This window comes from Acromyrmex echinatior, chromosome 19, assembly GCF_024713525.1.
Source record: "Acromyrmex echinatior isolate Ae372 chromosome 19, ASM2471352v2, whole genome shotgun sequence".
NCBI lineage: Eukaryota > Metazoa > Arthropoda > Insecta > Hymenoptera > Formicidae > Acromyrmex > Acromyrmex echinatior.
In genome coordinates this window covers 5,563,535-5,584,953 of record NC_141870.1, presented here as the reverse complement: position 1 = coordinate 5,584,953, position 21,419 = coordinate 5,563,535, and the positions used below count along the sequence as shown (strand labels likewise).

The 21,419-nt window shown below is 30.1% G+C and overlaps 1 protein-coding gene across 4 annotated transcripts; it reads right to left on the bottom strand.

Moving 5' to 3' along the window:
• Positions 1–17,131, bottom strand: LOC105149040 (myrosinase 1). Of its 4 annotated transcripts, none has more exons than XM_087415911.1 (9): positions 17,005–17,131; positions 2,863–2,922; positions 2,575–2,708; positions 2,090–2,423; positions 1,661–2,003; positions 1,296–1,446; positions 529–770; positions 327–453; positions 1–184 (listed from the first exon to the last, which is right to left on the bottom strand). In XM_087415911.1, the coding sequence occupies exons 1-9, from the start codon at positions 17,114–17,116 to the stop codon at positions 110–112; spliced, it is 1,578 nt and encodes a 525-aa protein (XP_087272037.1). In that variant the 5' UTR covers positions 17,117–17,131; the 3' UTR covers positions 1–109. The 4 variants fall into 4 exon arrangements, with proteins under 4 accessions (XP_087272037.1, XP_087272038.1, XP_011059477.1 ...); XM_087415912.1 differs by having other exon boundaries at positions 2,863–3,093; positions 17,005–17,075; XM_011061175.2 differs by lacking the exon at positions 17,005–17,131 and having other exon boundaries at positions 2,863–3,166.
• Between the last annotated feature and the right edge of the window lie 4,288 nt (positions 17,132–21,419).

The following is a 21,419-nucleotide window of genomic DNA, read 5'->3' as shown; positions in this document are numbered from 1 at the left end:
TTGATGAATAAAAAATGTCATGAGATTTATTATGTATGATATACCTTCTCTGGTGAAACTTGATTGTTGGCTACGAAAGCGCAACTCCACATACTCTCAGTACATACTGCTACACTGCTAAATCACACTGCGGAGCTAAAGCGCGCCAAATATAAACGCTAACCGAAAAGCGTGACGGAAAATCCTTTAGAATCAGACAAAATGTATAAATAATTAGTCAAAGAATATTTCAGATAAATAGTGGAATATTTATTCAAGTAATATTTGTAATATTGATCTATTATCCAACATGTTCGTTTAAAAATATGATTTTAAACCATATTTACTGTGATTATGTCATCAATCAAAAGTTTCCTAGTCTTAATGACATTTTTATACCAGTTCATTGATCGTTTTGGAGTTCTCGTTCGATTGGGATCCGTAAAGTTCACATATACCAGTCCAAACCGTTCTCTGCAGAGCAAAATTTTATAAATATGTGTTTTTTCTTAAAAAGCGCTCATAAAAACGCATGAAGTAATAACTCACGTATAACCACTCTGCCATTCATAATTATCTAATAAACTCCAAACAGTATATCCTTTCACTTTACATCCATATTTTTGAATAGCGGTTAACATTTCTTTCATATAAGAATCCAAGTAGGATATTCTTAAATAATCAATAGTACAACATTTGTCAGAGAAACCATTTTCCGTAATAAAGATAGTTGGGTTATCATATTCACGTGAAATCTTCTTAATAAGCTCTCGAAATCCAGCAGGAACAACCTAACAAATTTAGAACATTTCTGCACACTCTGCATATCGATATAAATAATATTTTATTCGCATTAAATTTACTTTTAATTTAAAAATTATACTAATTTTTTAATTACATTGTATTTAAGAAAGAGACGACATATTCGACTCAATTCATAATAGGCAAAATATTCATTACTTCGTAAAGCGTAATATTACATTTAGCAATAATCAATTACTAATTTTTCCATAATCGCTCATAATTTTATCAGTTCTGTTCGATTCAGCCGAATATGCATATTTTCTGAAATACACTCGATTCTGATTTCCAATTTATGGCGTTGAGTACAAGTTATGAATAATTCACGGAATGAATTATTCATAATAATAAGTTAAACTATCTGTACGACTTAATTGTGCCTGATGCGTTATCAGGGTCAAATTAATGAATTTCTGGGAAGCCCTACGCAAACAGAAGTTTTGAGCACGCGAAAATTGATATCCGTTAGTTTGATACACGCAATTAATATGCATCTTCTATACTAGATAACTAACTCTGAGCCAATCCGAAGCACTTTTTGGCCATGATGGATCCACACTTGCTTTCACACCAGAATAATCGTACCATGCGTGACCTTGTTTTCGTGGTACTGTTTCCACAAGTCTCGAAGTGTAATGATTTAATGCAAAGAAATCCGATGTACCTCTTTAAAAAACAAAAGAGACAATAAGAACCGAGAAATATTATCTAATATCAATCCATAATTACTCAACAAACAAGCTGACCTTATACTTGTAATGTCAAAATGACGCCCTTAATACCATTTTGATGTAAAAATGATGACAAATAACGTTAGCTTGTTTGCTAGATAATTATACGTAAGTAACGGTATTGCATATTTTTGTTACAGATTTCTTACTTAATATACTGCACCCATTCTGGTGAAAATTTAGGCAAAAGTGATCTCGGAAAACCATCCAATTTACTATTTTCAGCTACATGCTTTTTCATAATTTCTGGGTAATCACCATCCTTTGAAAACACGGGATGGGCCACCCATCCGCAATTAAATTGAAAATATGCATCTACTGCTTCAGTATCAGCAGGAGTTTTGGGAAATGCGCCTGAACAAGATACAACTATACCAATTTGACCTTTCTGCTGTTTTCGAAATTCTGTGTCATAGATATGATAAATCTTAGCATGCGCTTTTAGAATATTGTGCATGCACAAATATTTGCCGGGAGCGCCTAATTTCTTTCCTAAAATCATATTTCATTTTAAAAAGACTTTATTAAATTTCGCGAGATATTTCTCGTTAAATAACAAACAGATATAAAGAAGATACCTGGTGCTTTTCTATCGTTAGCGTACCCCTGATTACAAATAACAGCGGGTTCATTGATAGTCATAAAGTATTTAACTTTGGGACCGAGTTCTTTGAATATAATTCTTGCGTAATCAGATATCCATTCAACCATCATTTCATTGGTCCAACCACCCATGCTTTCAAAGACAGTGGGATGATCCCAATGAAGTAAAGTAACAAATGGTTCGATACCATTGGCCAATAATTCGTTAGTAAGATTTTTGTAATAATCGAGTCCTTCTTGATTAATCACATTGGCATAACCAGTCGGTAAGACACGTGGCCAACTGATAGAAAATCGGTAAAAGTCAACCTACAATATTATGATTAAATGTAATGACCATTGATTTGTAATTAAAATATTGTATAATAAATAAGTATATGCAATCTATTATAAAATATTATGGTATTCAATATATATTTCATACATTCATGAGTTTTTAATACATTTATACGAAACGTACTCCCATGTTCTTTAATAACTGTACATCTTCTTTATACTTATGATAAGAATCACAAGCCACATCGCCATTGCTACCGTCAACTATTAAATCTGGATGTTCGTGCGCAAATTTGTCCCAAATACTCTCGCCTTTACCTTTTTAAATTTAAGTACACGACAATAAATTAATTATAAAATTGATGAAAATGCCTGTATAATATTTCATAAATCCTATTTGTATACTTAAAATCTCTTAATACTTCAATAATTAAATGATATTAAATTTTAAATAGAAACTCTTTTTACGTACCTCCTTCATTCCAACCTCCTTCTATTTGATAAGCGGATGAAGCAGCACCAAATAGAAAATCTTTAGGAAAAGATAATAATCTATTGTCAGCAAAGCTATGCGTGACAATAAAAATAAAGCTGAAAGCCCTGACAAATGAATAGCTCGCCATTGCGCAGACGACTGAGCATCAGTAAAATGAGCGTTGAGTATTATCAGTTACCACACACTAATCTCTCTCTATATATTCTTCTAAAAATAGCAATCACTCTGTTAACTTTTGCTTCTTCTACACACTGTGTATCTTCTTATTTATATACACCTACATCATATTATTTTCGATTAATGCACATTTGTGCAATACGTAATTTAATCAAGCGTTTCCTGTGTATTTCTTTGAATCAATTATTTCTAATTATATCTTATTATCAACTTTTAAGTAAACATTAAGTACAAAAATAGTAGCAATTGTAATGCTTTCTTAGGCTTTTCCATTTTCCATAACATATGCTAACATATATGTATAATATTCGAATGATTTACAAAAATTATATTTGAAAATAATATTTATAAAAAAATAATAATAATATATTACATGTTTGTATCAAATTACACAGACAATAATTAAACATTGAAAACTGTGTGGATATGAAACATAGTGTCTTAAAAATAAAAAATTATTATATAATAGCTACATCCGTCGATATCTACTAACGAAGTAATAACTATAACGTAAGTTTCGCAAGTAACAATTTGTTACAATTACGAAAACTTACACGTGCACTCTCGTGCGCATGTGTGTTGCAATTTATATATGAATATAGCAATTTTATTTAAAGTTATAAATTATTTTGCTTTATATACGTATATATAAAATAGCTTATATTGTTCTGAGTAAAATTTTATTATAACAATGATATAGTGAAAGCTCATATATTCGATAATTTATCATAAAGATAAATTGCACAAAAATTTAATTTACGATAAATAGTAATAATACTTTATGTCGATACTGTCATTTTACATCATATAGTTCAGAGACGCCAAAGAATTTATGGGTCATCGTATCACAGTGTCATATCATATAATTATTAACAAAAAATATTTATTATTTTAATGACCGATAAACTATCAAGTTTGAATTTTTAATTAGTTTTAATTAATAAATTAGTTTTTCCTTAATACAAATTTTAATTAATTCAAATTAAATTTATAATTCAGATTAAATTTATACAGATTAACCGAGATTTCTAATCTTATCGTGTAATAATATAAGATTCAACATATCTGTTAATCAATAAAATTTATCAATTCGTTTAATTGATAAAAATTTATATTTTAGGAAAACTATGTTTTCTTTATTTTTTTATCTATTTGGATCAATAAACAAGTTCTATATGCATATGATATTAATAGAAATTCGAAGTTCATTTTGTGCGATAAACATATTTACGGTGTTACATATATAACGTGTTATTATTTTTCACGTATTAATATTTAAAATAAATATTTCTTTCACACATTGTAAAAAAATAACTCTTATGTAAGACTTACAATTACCTATGACATGTTAAGTTTCAAAGATTTACTATGCATTTCTTTCCAATATGTTGTAATTGCATAGTGAAATTCAGGAATTATGCATATGTTCAACTAGGAAACATGAAATAGTAACCGTTTTAAAAAAGAAAAGAGACAATATGAAATCTCTCGAAATCTTGTTAGATCTTCTCGTTTAACGTAATTAGTTGAATTCTGTTAAACGGTTCTGTCATACGAAGAGGTAACCACATTTCCGCATATTACACTTCTTCAACTGCGCGAAACCGGTGAAATCAAAAAATGTGATTCGCGTAGAGGCTAGATATTTTTCAATACTAGAAAAATGCCTATTATGATCGAAGCTGGATCTTCATTGCTTTAAATAATTCAATCTTGAATTACTAATATACACTACATATAATATGTACTTGCATATATACCATTTGTAGTCTTTTTAGAACTGCGTCGAATTGTTTTTCCGGATTATAAACGCAATTAAAACTACTCTAGTAATGGCGAATTAAAGTGACAAGCAATTTAATAATTTGATGCTAACCATCAAGCATCATATTATAAAGATGTTAATATGTTAATAAATTTATTGCGAAAAACATTACCTTGGCCGGAAATACTTTAAGTGTTTAAAATATATAGATCTTATAATAAGAAAATAATTTTAATTACAATTATCGATATTACGTCCACAATTTCGAATGTTACCAATCGCATATATGATTAGATTATTATCAAGTTCATCAAGTGTTTACGTTATATATATCATCTTAATTTATATCTATCGTTTTATCAAGCTTTAATTACATAATATAAAATGTATTGTTTTGATTAGCCATATCAATCGTAATAGATCATATTAGTATTTTAATTGAACTATTTCAATTTTACTGAATATGATTGAAAGTCTCGTATATAATTATTTCACATTAGTTATAACAAATATAAATGTGAATTAAATGAGAAATAAAAATTGTCATTCATACACAAGTATCATAATTTATAGAAAGATATGTGGGAAAACCACCGATACCGACATATCATTTTGTTTTTAAACAAGATTCTTTAACAAGATTTCTTAAACAAAAGATAAAAATAAAACTTTAAAAACATAAGTACAAACTAAAAAGTATCTTCCATCAGATAGCATAAACAGTTTTTATAATATTGTTTGCAATTTTGCAATAATTAATTTTTTCTTAAGGTAAGCAAAATGGACTTCAAAACTGATACAGTAGGTAGTAATGCTATGTATTCCTATTCTTTTTCTTTTGCAGGAATTATCTAAAGTGAATATAAAACCTACAAGTGAATATATAATATATAAAATATTCCAGAATCTTTTTGCTTCGTTATAAAACATTTTTATTGAATTATATGTATATTTACTTTATGCTGTTTTCTCTCTCTCTCTCTCTCTCTCTCTCTCTCTCTGCAAGATTCAAATGTGTAATGCGAAGTTTTTTAAGAGTTTTTCTATATACACGATTGTCTTTAGCTTCAATAAAGCTATTTGACACTATAAAGCAACATTATAAAGATTAAGTTAGCTCATGATCTGTTTTACAGACAGATGTGGCGGTTTACGCTACATCCCAATTTTAAATTTAAAATTATATATAGTATAATACAATATTATAAAAAAACTAAGAGAAAAAATAAAACTGATTTAGGAAATTACAAGCATTAAAAATGATATAATATTATCAATAATATAGTCACTATTATTTAAATTACGCAATTTGCAAAAGAAAATCGTAAGAATATATTTTATTTTTGCATTCGTAGAATTCGTTTTTAATTGATTTGGTATAGAAACAAGCCACAAATACACGAATTATTAGTTTGTATTTCTTTAATTAGCTATAGATCATGATTTTATTAGTACTAATAAAGTGCAATAGTTAGTTTCTGAGAAATAAAGAGGTGTCACTTTAAGAAATTTATTAGGTGTTGGAATTAATTCGTAGCGTTTTACAAGTGATGGGAAGTACTTTCATTAATGTATTTTTTAATGCTCATGTGAAATAAATAACATTCTTTCATTAAAAAACGCTACGAATTAATTCCAACACCTAATATGTTAGTATCGACAACTTTCCTCTGTATATACGCTATGTACATATGATGATCAAAGTGATAATTTCCATAAATATATATATAGATATAATATATATAATATATATATCTAATAGAAAATCAAAATTCAATGTAATTTATGCACACTGAAGATATATGCAAGAAAAATTTTATTATTGACATATCTTATTCGTAATCAAGATCTAAAACGTATATATGTAACATTATTAAATAGGAATCTGTACAAAAACGCAGTAACGCATAAAGAGTTTTGTCTTATTCATACTAGCATTGAATTGCAACTACATAATATCGCATCTGCAGTTAAAGAGAAATATATAAAATACCAAAAGGTAATCTGTATTTTTATCACTTCACGATTTATTTTATTGCAAAAGATTGACACTCTCTTAAAAACTAAAAAACAAGTTACAATTCTTTGTCGGACAAGAATAAGATAGCAAATAGTTTGTGCACATTTTATCTCTTTCTTTATCTTTATTATAATAAAAAAATATTCAAACAGTAAATATTATTTCATCATAGCTGTCTATTATCATGACGTTCATTCGGTCTGTCCGTTTTTTTCCTTTTATAGTATAAATAAATCATTGAAAATGTTAACAAATTATTGCATAATATGTTTGCTTAATATAAAAAATATTGTTTACTAAAAATAAAAAATTATTTACGTAACTTGCCAATAAATAAATAACAAAAATATTTTTAATATTTTGTAAAAATTTAGTAGTCCTGTTTGCATCAACTGATATTTATGTGAGGAATTAATTAGCAAAATTCGTCAGATTATAATAAAAAACAGGAATTATCTTAAATAATACAATAATTACACAGTAACTTCCAAGAAGAATTTGTTTATCTTTTTTATATAATCTGATCCTATGTAATTTTTTTGTAAATCGTAGCATCCCAGACAATTGTACATATATTCGAAAATGAAATATAATACAGTTATTTTTTAAAAAGACGTCATAAAGACGTCTTTGAGATGTCTCGATTTTGGACTTTTTGTTGTCTGGGATTTTGCTTTGCGTTAAATTAAAAAGACAAAGATATATGTACAGAACGAGGAATAATACGCTTATTATCAGTTTCTAAGAGACTAGCTTAACATATTAAAATATTTTTGTTACCTACTCCCTGAAAAGAAATTTACTTGCCAGTAGAAAATACGCATTTTGACAGGTAATCTCCGCGAAACATTTGGTCCTGAGGTAAGGTCGGGTTATATAACCTAAACAGAAAAATACGCTGGAAGCATGAAAACTTTGTTGCTGGGAGCAGATAACGTTTCTTCTCTCATTCCTTCTCTTCTTCCAAGCATCCCGGATGTTGCCAATACAAAGTAAGGCGCGCGTCCGACGTAGCGTACGATACGCGGTTTTACGATACTTTGCAAAGAAAGTGGATCAGAAAATCCTGTATGCGTATGCATTTCGGCGTGTTGTACAATCCGGTCGTAAGGTGCGACAGTAATTTAAAAGAATAGATATAACGCAACATCTGTTTGCTCTTTTTCTCAGAATTCTTCTCTCATGATAGAAAATCGAACCAAACGGCCAAATAGTTCACGCTTGTAAATTCTAATTTTCACTCAGACCGAATATAAAAGTTCTCGGCTCTTGTGATTTTTACAGAAATGCTTTCTCACCAATTTCTATTTTCGTTTTTCGCAAAAGAATCTGCAATGTAATCTTATTTCTGCTATGAATCATTTTGTTTCGTGACTAATAGCTCTTTAATTTATTCTTTTATGACCGAAGAAAAAGGAGGAAAGGAAAAAGATGAAGATGAAGCTTTGCGAATTCTTATTCTTCTATACAACGAATGCGTTTTCTGTCGTAAGGCAGTGTAGCAAAGCGTAGAGAAACTAGAGTCTGATATTCAATTTTAAAAGATATTTTCTCTGGAAATGTGAGACCATCTGTCATAAAAGTTCCAACGCAAAATTTCATTTATCTACTCTCACTCCCATTATGATCAATTTAGAGTTATACAGATCCATTGTTTACTCTCATATTACTTGCGTTGCCTTTTACTGTCCCATCCATTTGGGGCTTTCTCTTAGATTTATAGGTATATTTTCAAGAAAAGCAAGTAGATCTCACTACGTGTATATTTCGAGCTTTGACAGGAATCGAACTTTCGGAAATAGCGCATGATGTTACCATTCTACGTGGATAACTGATCAATCTTTAAAGATAACATTAAACCGGGATTTATATATTATAATTATATCAATTATCCGACATTCGAAGCAATGTCGGAGTCGCTTTATCGCTGCAATTCTTCTCATAAAGATGCTGCAACATCGCTGTTAAGTTCGTATACGTGTTATACAATTTCTTAGTTTAGAGTCTTTCAATCGTGTTTAGGAATTAATCAGCATTTATCTATATAGTGCTAAGTTCTCGCTAACACGATGATGTTTATATCCATTACTATGAAATTATGGTATACATAAATATATGTATATATGTACAAATATATATATATATATATATATATATGTGTACATACATTGCTAAAGAAATTAGGGAATCACAATTTTTTGATAAATTTTTATCCATGTTTAAACTGTAATTATTCAACAAATAATTAATATAAAAAGAAATTTAAAAAGAATTTTAAAGAATAAAGTCTCTACGTATTTTTAATCAATTTTAACTGAAATTTTAAATACTCAAAGATGTGATTAGTTTCGAATAAGGGTATATAAGGTATTAAAATTGAAATTTTCTCGTGTAATAAAATTATCGTGTAATAAAAATTGACAAGTATGATAATGGTTATTTTAAAGGACGGAATTTGCTCTTTCAAATAAAAAAAAAATCTTGCTTTATATCGATTATTTGACGAGATATCACAATATTAAATCTTAAATATATCGAAAGTTGAACATTTTATACATACAAATAAATAGACGCAATTGATTCATAAATCTCTAGATACCAATCAACGAAAACAAGCGACGAGCAGTACTTTTAGTCCTTTACTCTTTAATTAGATCGTCTGCGAAGTTCCGGTTAAATTCACATTATGGCACAACGAACGAACGTTACTGACATGGGATTAGTAGTCGAGACTAACTTGCATAATTCAGGTCGCCAAGGTAAACGATTACGATGCTACGGCGTCTTCGCAAGTCCGCCAGCAGCTCGCGTTGTCAAAATATACTCTGGTATGTTAACGGAAAATTACACAAATTAAATCGCTCATGTTTATTTCGGGCGAAAATTTCAGATTCATTAATGATCTTCTTGTTTTTGCTTATCCCAAATGGCACGCGATTTTTCGTATCATAATTTATATTGGCATATTTTAATAAATATATTGAATATTTTTTTATATTTGGCCAGGAGCCAAGTATTTTAGGTAAAAGTAATTCAAACTAAAGTTTTTTTTTGCATGAATTAGTTATTTTAGGTATTATTAAGAAATTTTGAAGTTTCCCCATCCAATGATAACCCCTCTTCAAGAGAGGAGAAGAGATGAAAAATTTTTGCCGATTTATCAGTTTTTCTTCAATTTTACGGAAAAAAAGATTCTGTACAAAATTGAAGCTTATAAAATTCTCTATAAAAAAAATTTTATATTTTTTGCCAGGTAAATATTTCTTCAAGTAATGGCCTTTTGAAGTTGGATTAAATAATTTGAGCATTAATTTCTCCGAATATTTATTATATTATGTAACTGTCTCTTTGAAGCAGATATTATCGCTAGTTTATTTATTCTTTTGGCAATGTATTAGTGACTGTTTATGTACATATCAGGAGTCAACATCTATCTTTTATGATGGTATCAAGGAATGAAAGAAGAGTATATTTTATAATGTTAGCAAACGTTAGTTTGCTGTAACGGTCTATCTGTTAAAAAGGTGTATTTTGTGTATTTCAGTTACACAATGACGGAAACTATAGTTTCATTTGTGAAAAAAATTTAAGTGAAAGTAAAATTGAAAATATTAAAGAGGAATAAACAGCTTTAGAGAATCAAGTAGTCGGAAGAAAGACAATAAAAGTATGCAGCTCGAAAATTTGAATTATGTAACTGTTCACTCGAAGTGTTATAAAACTTACACAAGAGAAAAGTGTATAGTTGCTGCAGAGAAGTCACAAACAAGTAAGATAATTATTGATAAGATAAAATATATTTTTTAATAAATTTTTTATGGATTTTGATATTATATTAAATTTAATATAATAATATAATAATCACAGGTAAGTCAGATGTTCTTCAATATATGATGTCAAAAAGTTCATCACAGCAACGACGTTTTCATCCGGTCGACTTACACATGTTGACTTTGGAATCAAAAAACGTCTGAGGCAAGAGACATAATATTTGGTTGCAAATGAAAAATGAATAAAATTTTGATTTGAAACGATTTTGAAACAATACTAATTAATAATTTTGTGTATTAAGTCATAACGTAAATAACAACATACTTTCAATTATTATTAAATCAGTACTCATTATTTTATCCAATACTGAACGTGTCAGTGAGTCGTTTTTACGTTCTGTTACCTATTCTAGAGTTTTATTGAGCATAAGTCTTTGTACACGGTGAACAAAGTCTCGTTTATCCAAAGATTTTTTTCTTTTGTCAGAAATTCTTCTGCAGCATTCTCGACATAGATTAAACATAATGTTTGCCATTGAAATTTGACGATTCTCGAACTCTACTACACTCAGCTGTAATTATTATATTATTATATTAAATTTAATATCAAAATCTATGAGAAATTTATTAAACGCAACAATATATATTATCTTATCAATAATTATCTTACCTGTTTGTGACTTCTCTGCAGCAACTATACATTTTTCTTTTATGTAAGTTTTATAGCATTTCGAGTAAATAGTTACACAATTTAAATTTTGGAGTTGAACACTTTTGTCTTTCCTCTACTTGAGTCTCAAAGGCTGTTTATTCCTCTATTTTTAACATTTTGAGTTTCACCATCACTTAAATTTTCTTCACAAATGAAACATATTTTCCGTTATTGTTGTAACTGAAATACACCTTCTTAACAGATAGACTGTTGCAGCCAAACTAATGTTTGCTAACGTTATAATATTGAAATATCCTTCTTTCCTTCTTTAATACCATCATGAACAGATATTGGCTACTGATATATACATAAACAATCACTAACACATTGCACAAAAGAATAAATAGATTAGCGACATATCTTCGAAGGGAGTCACATAATATAACAGTCACATAATATAACGAATATTCGAAGAATTTAATGTGGTCAAGTTATTTAACCCAACTTTAGAAGGCCATTATTTGAAGAAATATTCACTTGACGAAAAATATGTTTAAAATCTTTTTTGTAGAGAATTTTATAAGCTTTAATTTTGTACAGAATCATTTTTTCCATAAAATTAAAGAAAAACCGATAAATCGACAAAAAACTGATTTTACCTTTTCTCCCCCTTGGAGGTGGGTACGCGGTTCTCGCTAGAGGAGGAAAACTTCAGAATTTATTAATAACACCTTAAATAACTTTTTTATGAAAAAAAAACCATTAGTCTGAATTATTTCCAAATTTCTGCCTAAATTTTGTCTTGGTACCTGGTCTATATCGTTTCCTTTATTTTAAAGAAATATAACTCAAAAAATATAATTTTCAAATTAAATTAATTTAACTTTACAATCCTTCAAATAGCATTTGTATCGTTATTAATGTTTTCAAAGAGATCATAATATCTCCCGCAATAGTAGAAAATATAATTTTATTAGACCATCAAAATAATTATGTAGAAATCTCAAGCTTGATGAGCAATGCTACAAAAAGTTTTGACATTCTAGCAACCAATTTGAACGTTCCATGTAATTATTTTAATGATTCAACAAAATTATTTTCAGATCTGTATCTAGTTAAATTTTGTAGATGTTTCAGCAAAACTTTTCTGTGTGATGAAGATAAATTATTGATTAAATATTTTGAGTTACGTTATTTTTGATAAATTATTCCAGATTTATTATAATTCTGTAAAATCAAAATTATTACAACTCAAAAAAATGATTTTTTAAAAGTTGTGAAATGAAAAGACATGATTAATGACAGATGAGAATGTTTCTAAGATAGTCTTATTGCCGATTAATAATAATTTATTAATAATAATTTCGTAATTAAAAAAATATTTCTTCTTTTTTTAAAAAATAATTTTTTTGAAGTAAAAGAGCAATACAAAAATTATCGTAAATAAATTAAAACAGATATTTTTGGCCACATGTTTTTAATCAATATTCCGCGAAATATTTATTTTATCCTTAATCACTTTAACAAACAAGATTTAATTCTACTTTAATCTAAATTGAGTAATAAAATCAATGAAACTAAATACGTATATTTGTTGCATTAAGTTTTCATTACGTCAAAGTATTTTATCGTGTTCTAAATTGTAAATTACTGTTTTCATAAATTCTTGATATGATATCGTTCAAAATGGTAGTTATTGAAATTTCGAGATTCGTTGCTTATGAATACCTAGCATGTATTCACCACGTTTGTATAACCACAAAGCCAATAATGGCGTCATGAGTTTATTACTTGCATAAATTAAGCGGCCTGGATAATAACCTTCTCGTTATGCCGTCTACAGTTCCTCCGATAACCGCACTCTCGAATACAAAGCGGATATAACTGTGGCCTAACAAACCATGACGCTTCGCTACTGTCCCGACGATTAGCAGATAAACGGACATTAATGTCCGTCTTTGTTCAAGGAAGTTTTGACGTTCCCACAATAGTTGGAAACGTCACTTCAGCCAATCTGAGCTAATGGAAATCGCGCGTATCACGAAGTTATGTTTCACAGAACGGTACATGAGATAGTCTGTATGAGTATACACTGCTACTTTTTGATGGATGGGTTGCAGCTAGATTGATCGATTGTTACTTGAAAATCTTGATAACTCCGATTTTTTTTTTAATTCTGGGTGATTGAATAACACAGAATTCAAGTGATAAAACGAAACTGTAAATATAAAATTACAAATCAAGTTAAAACAATAGAACTATTTCAATATCGAGACATTCATAATTTTCTATATAGTTGCAGACATGATTGAAATATAATTGGAATTGGAAACTTTTTAGTACAATATATTAAGTTCCGGAGGTTTAAAAAAGTATGTAACACAAAATTTATTGCTCATTACTCTTCGAGGAAATTGAATTTTAGTTTTGATTAAAATATACATGTAATCTCAAATATGTAATATATATTTTATTGTAACGACGACGATTGTATGAAATTTTCAGTAAGAATTTCAATTCCATCGAGTAATCTATTATTAAAAGGAAATCGTTAAATACCTTATACGATAAATACGAGAAGTTCATATTAAATTTCAAATGGACACTTTCAGTACGATTCATCGATATATTTAACACATGGTACCAGGCTGTTACTGCATTACGAAAATCGCTCCGTCTGCACGCTCCGCGTTAAAGGAGGATCTACCACGAGTATTAACCGCCTTAATACTAATGCGAATATCATACATGACAAGGCGAACAGAACTGCCGGTGCGGAAGGAGACAGCGGTGGGCCGCAGCGCAGCGCGGCACAATAAACTATTCTCTGGGAGGCAAAACACGAGCCCTGGCGCCAGTATAACCGAAGCCCAACGTGCTGCTTCATTATGCGCTGCGACGTGGCAAAGTGCCAAGGCCTTTGATAAAGGGGGTGGCCATGTCGTGCCCGGGCTAGCCCACTCTATATCCCTCCGCCTTTCCGCCCTTTCGCCATAACACGGGGACGGTATGCACCCTCTGACGCACGTCTCCCATCTATCGCTTCTTCCATCTCTTCTTACTCGGACAGCACCCTCTGTCCTCTTCTATTCAATACAAATATACTGATTATCATTCTGCTTTTTATATTTTCCTTTGCACTTATTCTTGTTTATGTTAGACTAGCGATTTGGTCATCGTAAAAACAGTTCGAGTTGAGTACGATGGAAAAATTAGGATTTTAAATTATAACCAATATCCGAATAATGCAAGATATCTGATGGATTTATGTTGATCTTTAAAATTATATCGCGCGTTGGTTAAATCGGTTAGACTGGCCTCGATTTACTCCGTTTTTTGCTGTGTAGGGGTGTACGAGCATCGGAAGACCTCTGCCGCGGTTAATTACACGATGCTTGCATGCATGATGATCAGCTTCTTAGATTAGCAAGGGGCAACTCCTACACACCGCGGGAAGTCAACCATGAATCAGGCGAGCGCCTATGGCGTCTGACACGTTGCGCGTCTCGAGTTCTTCACCCTTAAAGTTACCGGACTAGAAGTCGAAGGCTGTAACTTGTTGCCGGAACTTCGTGAGCGCGGCTGCCGCAAGAAAGCCGAATTATACGGAGCTGCGTGTTACGGAACTCGAGCCATGCCGAAGGAAATGAAATAATTATATCTTTTCAAACCAAGTTTTAATTATACAGATAATATCAATACCCCGCCGACGAGACATTCTAGAGAGTTTTAAGCATTCTTGTTTTAAAGCATTGATACAGCGAGAATCGTGAACGGTGCTGTGGAGCGGTGCAGCGACAGCCGGTGCACCAAAGTAGATATGCAGAAAGTACTATTTTCTCTGTATATAATTTTAACTTTCCGTAATATTATCGTTCTCAAGAATTTGCTTTCACAAGAAATATGTGTGGCCGTAGTCTAAAATATTACTCCTATTCAAGAAAATTTTATCTGGTTTAAAAAAAGGAATCCTTATGAATGTATGCTGTATCAACTTTGAAAATTTAAATGTTTGCAGTCTAATTCCGATAAATGGAATTTTATTTTTGTCGCTGTATACTCGTTTCGTATTACACGCGTGTTGTGCTAGAAAATTTTGCACATTTCCCATTCGTATTTAAAATACTTTCAGCAGGTATGGATAAAGTTATACGGTGAATGATGCTTACATCCAATTACGGTAACCAGCGTTTTCAATAAAAGCCTTCACGGTACTTTCTGTTTGCGCATTCCGCGCCAGCTAACGAGCCGTTGGTTTGCCACTTAAACTTTTCCATTGTGTGCTCTCTCTCATTTCCCCAGCCGCGAGGAATTTTCGGTATTCGCTGAGAGATCTAGTATAATTGCATGGATTACGCGAGAAGACCGAGAGCACCGGATAACCACGGATTACACGGCGGTCCGCGTGACGCACGAATCAACCAAATCGTGATTTTCGTAAAATTGCTTCCTCGATTTAACAACGCCGGTTTCGAGAGCTGCGGCATCCCTTGTAAACCGATAGCGGCGTGCAGAGCATCAGCGATCATATTTGGGTACCGGTCTGTACTACATCGACGAGGTCACCGTCGACCACACACACTCGATTAATTAATCTAGTCAATTACTTAACAAATATAAATAAGCTAAAATATTAGGTAAATACCGCAATCGCGCGAGCGTTTAGTATAACATAGTAAAATAGTAATCTTCTTAGGAAATAATAGAATTTCTATGCATTCGTTATAACAAGCCTCCTTTTGCACATTCATGTGTTTTACTATTAGTAATTAATACTGAAATATAATTATCTTGCAGATTTAATACAATCGATTGTTCTCATAAATTACATAATTAAAGGATTTTGGATAATGTATAAATTTAAAAGTAAATTTTATGATAAGTCAGAAAGTTGAATTATTAATGAGATGTAATAATATTGTAATTTGATTATTCTTCGTTAATTTATTACTAATATTTTTTTGTTTAAATTGCTCATTGCTGTATATATGTATACATACATATATATTTGCATATATAGGGAGACTTGGGCAAGTTGTACCAATTATTTAAAATATACATATTTCTTTATTTATAACATATTTATTTCTTTTAATGCATACGACGCAAACAACTATTTAGATTTATCCTACTATTTGGAAAAAGATGTAATTTTAGGATATTTATGAATATCAAAATACGAATTAGTACATCTTGTCCCGATTTGGAGCAAAATGAAACAGAGCTAGGGAAAGTTGTAACATGTTCTAAAAACAAATTATCTGTTCTAAAATAGAAATTTACTACTTTAAAAACACAAATTCAGTAACTATTATTGTACTGTTATTGTACTAATATCTAATACAATAAAAAAACACAACTCATGCTCGCATCGTAATATTTCCTGGCTGTGATTTCCTGAATAGTCATCAACTTTAACTTAAAATATTTCGGTTCACAATTGTCAAATTTTTATTTTTACGCGTCGATTCAGTGTATTATTATTAAAATTTCAAGTGAGCGAGCTTTTCTTAACATTTACCCTGAGGTTAATTGTAATGATGTACAATAGCGATATCGTACTTTTAATTTCCCAAACTGATGTTATTAAAATTTATATGAATATATTTGAAACCATTTAAAAATATCAAAAATGATATGCTTGAGAAAACATATTTTAGAAAAAAATACGATAAAAAGCATTTTATTTGAAAGTTCGAAGCAAAAAAGTATAAAATCGTAAATTTACACTTACGTGACTTGTTTGACCACAAGAGTGAAGAAGTTGCACAACTTCTTTTACGTGCGGCGCACACGCAATTGACGGCATGAGGTAGACGCAGGCCTCGACTATTTTTATTCTGCATATGATCATCTTATCTCTTACTATTTAAAAAATATATGCATTGTTACAACTTACTTTCGTTGCAATTAGCCCCAGTTTCCTCTATACATATACAGCAATAAGCAATTTTTTAAAAGAATATATTAAGTAATAAATTAATTATACAAATTAAAATTTTTTATTATTGCAATAATAATTACATTAATAATATAGAAAATAAATAATATTACATTAAAACTTTTGCAAGCGCTTTATTTTATATAATTCAGTAGTGCTATTGTAAACCATTCAATTGCGACATGCAGATTGGTGATTTTTATATTGCTGTTTTCAAAGAAACAGTACAAGGAGATATATATTTTCAGTTTCAGAACGACTGAAACAACAGTGAATACAATGAGCAAATTTATTTTGAGACTTCTACGTGCATAGAGTTACTCGAGGCGCTTAAGAATGCAACGTTGTTAATAAATAGCGGTTCATCTTACACGAAGCGAATGATATTATTTTCTATCTCGGAAAATAGATAATTTTATCCATGATATGCTTATCCGTTTTCATTTCTTGTCGCAAAATTAGTCTTTTCGGAATTATGTCTACTATAAATATAGGTATCTTATAAGAAGTATTTTAAAAAGCGTACTTTAAGGATTGACAAATGTAAATTTAAATTAAAATATTATAAAATTAAATATAAAACTAATTGTTCTAATATAAATAAAAGGAAGATTTAAAGATTCAAAAAAAGATATTACTATTACAAACATAAATTACTATAAATATATGTATCACAAAACAGTTTATACCTCAGATAGAATGATCTATTATATTATATGTAATCAAAACTTTAATAATTTTAACGAGAGAATAAAGGGCACATAAGAATCAAATATAAAGAAGTATTTTAAAACATGAAAAATCAAAAGAAATATGTATAGGGTAACTCCGGCAAATACATCGCTCTGGGATTTACGCCGCAAAAGTCAGAAAAAAATAGGAGTGAGAGTAATTTTCCCACAACTGCTCTGTTACATGCCTTTATGTTATATAAGTATGAGATGATTTCAGTTTCTTACTGTTAATGAAATTATTAATGAAATTATTGCGTTAAATCGATTTGTCACTGTGTTAAGTAACGCCATCATAAATTAGAATCTACATAAAATAATTACTGTAGGACGTGCAAAAGACTTAGTGGTTATTTCGCAATATATGAGTGTAGAGGAACAGTAAAGCATGTTGTATAACAAAATACATTTGCTCTTGTATTCTTTGTTTAGTTTGTTGTCTTGAATATCCCATCTGATATATGGCATTTTTAACAGGCGGGATTTATGCCCAAAGCATACAAAGTGCGCAGATTGAATTCGGTGCACTAAATACAATAAACGCATTACATGAAATATGTATCTCATGTCATAACACTTGTAATACATATGGGAAGATTGTAATTATTATTTATTACTTCATATATATATTTATCATTCTTATTCCTTAATAAAATTTTATAAACGCATTTTATAAGTTATCGTGTCATTTTACGTCTTATTTATATGTATTATTTGTAAATTTTTTACTCCCCCCCCTCCCGCTATGAGTAGCCATATATCCTATCCTTATAGGATATATGGCAAAAATGCAAGGGTTTAAAAAAAATTCATTTTTTTTACGAAATATAAATATTTCGGATTTCTAATAATTTTTTCATAATAAACAGTACACAATTTTTACTGATATAGTTCGTTTATTTTAAACATAGTAAATAATATTTAATAAATTAAGTTTTTGATAGGTGCGGCGTATATACCGGAGTTATCCTAATATAACATTCTATAATTGATTAAAAATATTTTTAATCAATTATAGAATATTATATTATACATACTTTCTTTTGATTTTTAAAATACTTCTGTTTTAAAATACTTCTTTATATTTACTCTTATGTGCTCTTTATTCTCTCGTTATTGTTTTTTAAATTAAGAGTCCTTCGTTTTTGTAATAACTTATTCAATAATTTTTTTAGTTATAAAATGTAATATTAATTAAACAGAGATATTTACTATAATCTACTATTATCATTATATTTGCGCTTTTCTTTTATAATACATATACATATTCGTACTTAATATTGTTTTCATTTTATTCGGATTTTTAGAAAACATCAAAAGAGCTTTTTTTTTCGTAGCCATTTGGAAGCGGATGATCCTTCTCAAGATGAAGTAAGAAGATTTCATGCTATACAAAGAAGAGTTTTTCCACGTCCTACCTCCTTGATAAGATCGCCACAAAGAACAAGTCGGAACAAGATATTCGATCTCGATATTACAACACTTCGAAAGAGTATATTTATAAGATTGTCCGTTTTATCCTCGGTATTATTTTACTGATTTTTATTTCCATCTTTTTTTGTTCTTGGAATTTTCCTTCCGGAAATTTTAAATAATTACGCTAAATAACAGTATACATATATAATGATATGCCGGAAGATCGCATAAGTCAGAGTTACATAAACTGGATAACGATAAATTCTCATTGTACATTAAACAGTTGTTTAACGTGATAAAAATATCAGTAAAAATGAAATATAATTTATATATAAGCAACTGACTTTGCTTATACGTGAAAACCTTGATATTTTTTTCTGCAGCGTCATAAATTGTAAAGAGAAAAAGGAAAAATCATCGATAAAATATCATGACATGTCTACTATTCAGCAAGTATTAAACCAAAATGATTTTCAATCCAAAGTTATAATTGATACAACTTCAAGAGTGTTAAAATTTGATATTTTGCATATTTTATCTCTAGATGATATAAATATCGATAAAGTTTCCAACGCCATCGTCGAACGCTCGACCGAAATTTCAGTTAGTCATTACAGTGACATCGTATGCGAGAACATTTACACCACTATTATACTCACTCATGTTTAGGAATGCTATTTGAAAGTTCGCGAAAGGTAGCCGCCGGTAACGTCGACCGAATTTCAAATGTTGCGAACGTCACGGATGCGAGTCATGTGAACTCCCTGAAATTCATAATTATGTTTATGTGGATCATTAACAAAACGATATTTTTACAAGCTCAAATTATTCAGTACATCCGTCGTCTTTTACTTTTTATTAAAAATTATTCCTTCGCAAACTATTATCATGTACAATAAATTCTAGATTTAATAAAAACGTAAGAATGCAATTATTTATCGAAATTTTTTAATAAAAATGAGTTTAAAATGCGCACGCAATTAAAAACAAATTTAATTTTAACTGTTACGTGCAAATAATTTAACTCTCTGAAAAAAAACTCGAATAACTAATTTCATTAAAAAGAATTATTCAGTGTCTAAATCAAAATCTAAATTTATAAAATACAAAGTTTACCTTAATTTGTGCAACAGAAGAAGTATACTTTACAATTATTTTGTTCCGTGAAGAAAATTTGTAATTTTTAGATTTAATTAATTTTTGATTGTATTATATAGTTGTGAGAAAAAACTTAACATCTTAACTTTTTAACGATCGTACTTTTTTAACATTGCTAACAAATATCAAAAAGTAAAATGTTTGTATTTGCGCATTTCCCATTTTCCCACTCATCTAGTTCAGTTGGATTTCCGGCAGATGCAGAAGAAAACTAATGTCCATGGCGCGGAGACAGCAAGAAACGTTAGTTACGCTCTATGTGCGTCGAACCAATTTCAGAGATGTTTCGATGTAAAGGGGAAGAATAGACGGGGATGGACTGAATTTATATCCCTGCATCCAATTTCTACGACGGGGGTATAGTCCGCGGACTGTAGTAGACTTCGGCTATCGTTGCTTCGTACGCTTCGATGCATGGCATGCGGCGCGAACAGCGGCGCAGCAACTATTGCAGCGGGTGGCACGACGTGACGTTGGTGGTCGTTTTACAAAGCGATATATATCGCTCTCGGGTATACTTTTATTCCGCAAATATTCATAAATCCACGGAAAGAATAAAAGGCCTGCTTATTCCGCTCGCCTTTTGTTGTCGGCGGCACGGCGGTGAGCCGTTGAAAGCAAACGTCGCAGTTAAATGGCTGGACGTAATTTTCCCGTTGTTCTCTTGGTCGGAAGAAACGACATTTTTGCCGATCCTGCGTGCTTTCTCATGTTAACGAGCTTCGAACTCGTTTCGTACTTCGTTCCGTCCGTAACCGCGAAACCTCGCTTCCCTTTCACTAGAAACGCGAGAAAGTTCGCGAGAAAGAAAAGCGTTAAAGTTTGTCCCACGAAAAACGATGAATACGTATCAATCGTGTGATTCGTGGATTGATTTATATTTTATGTGATTGTTGCTTTATT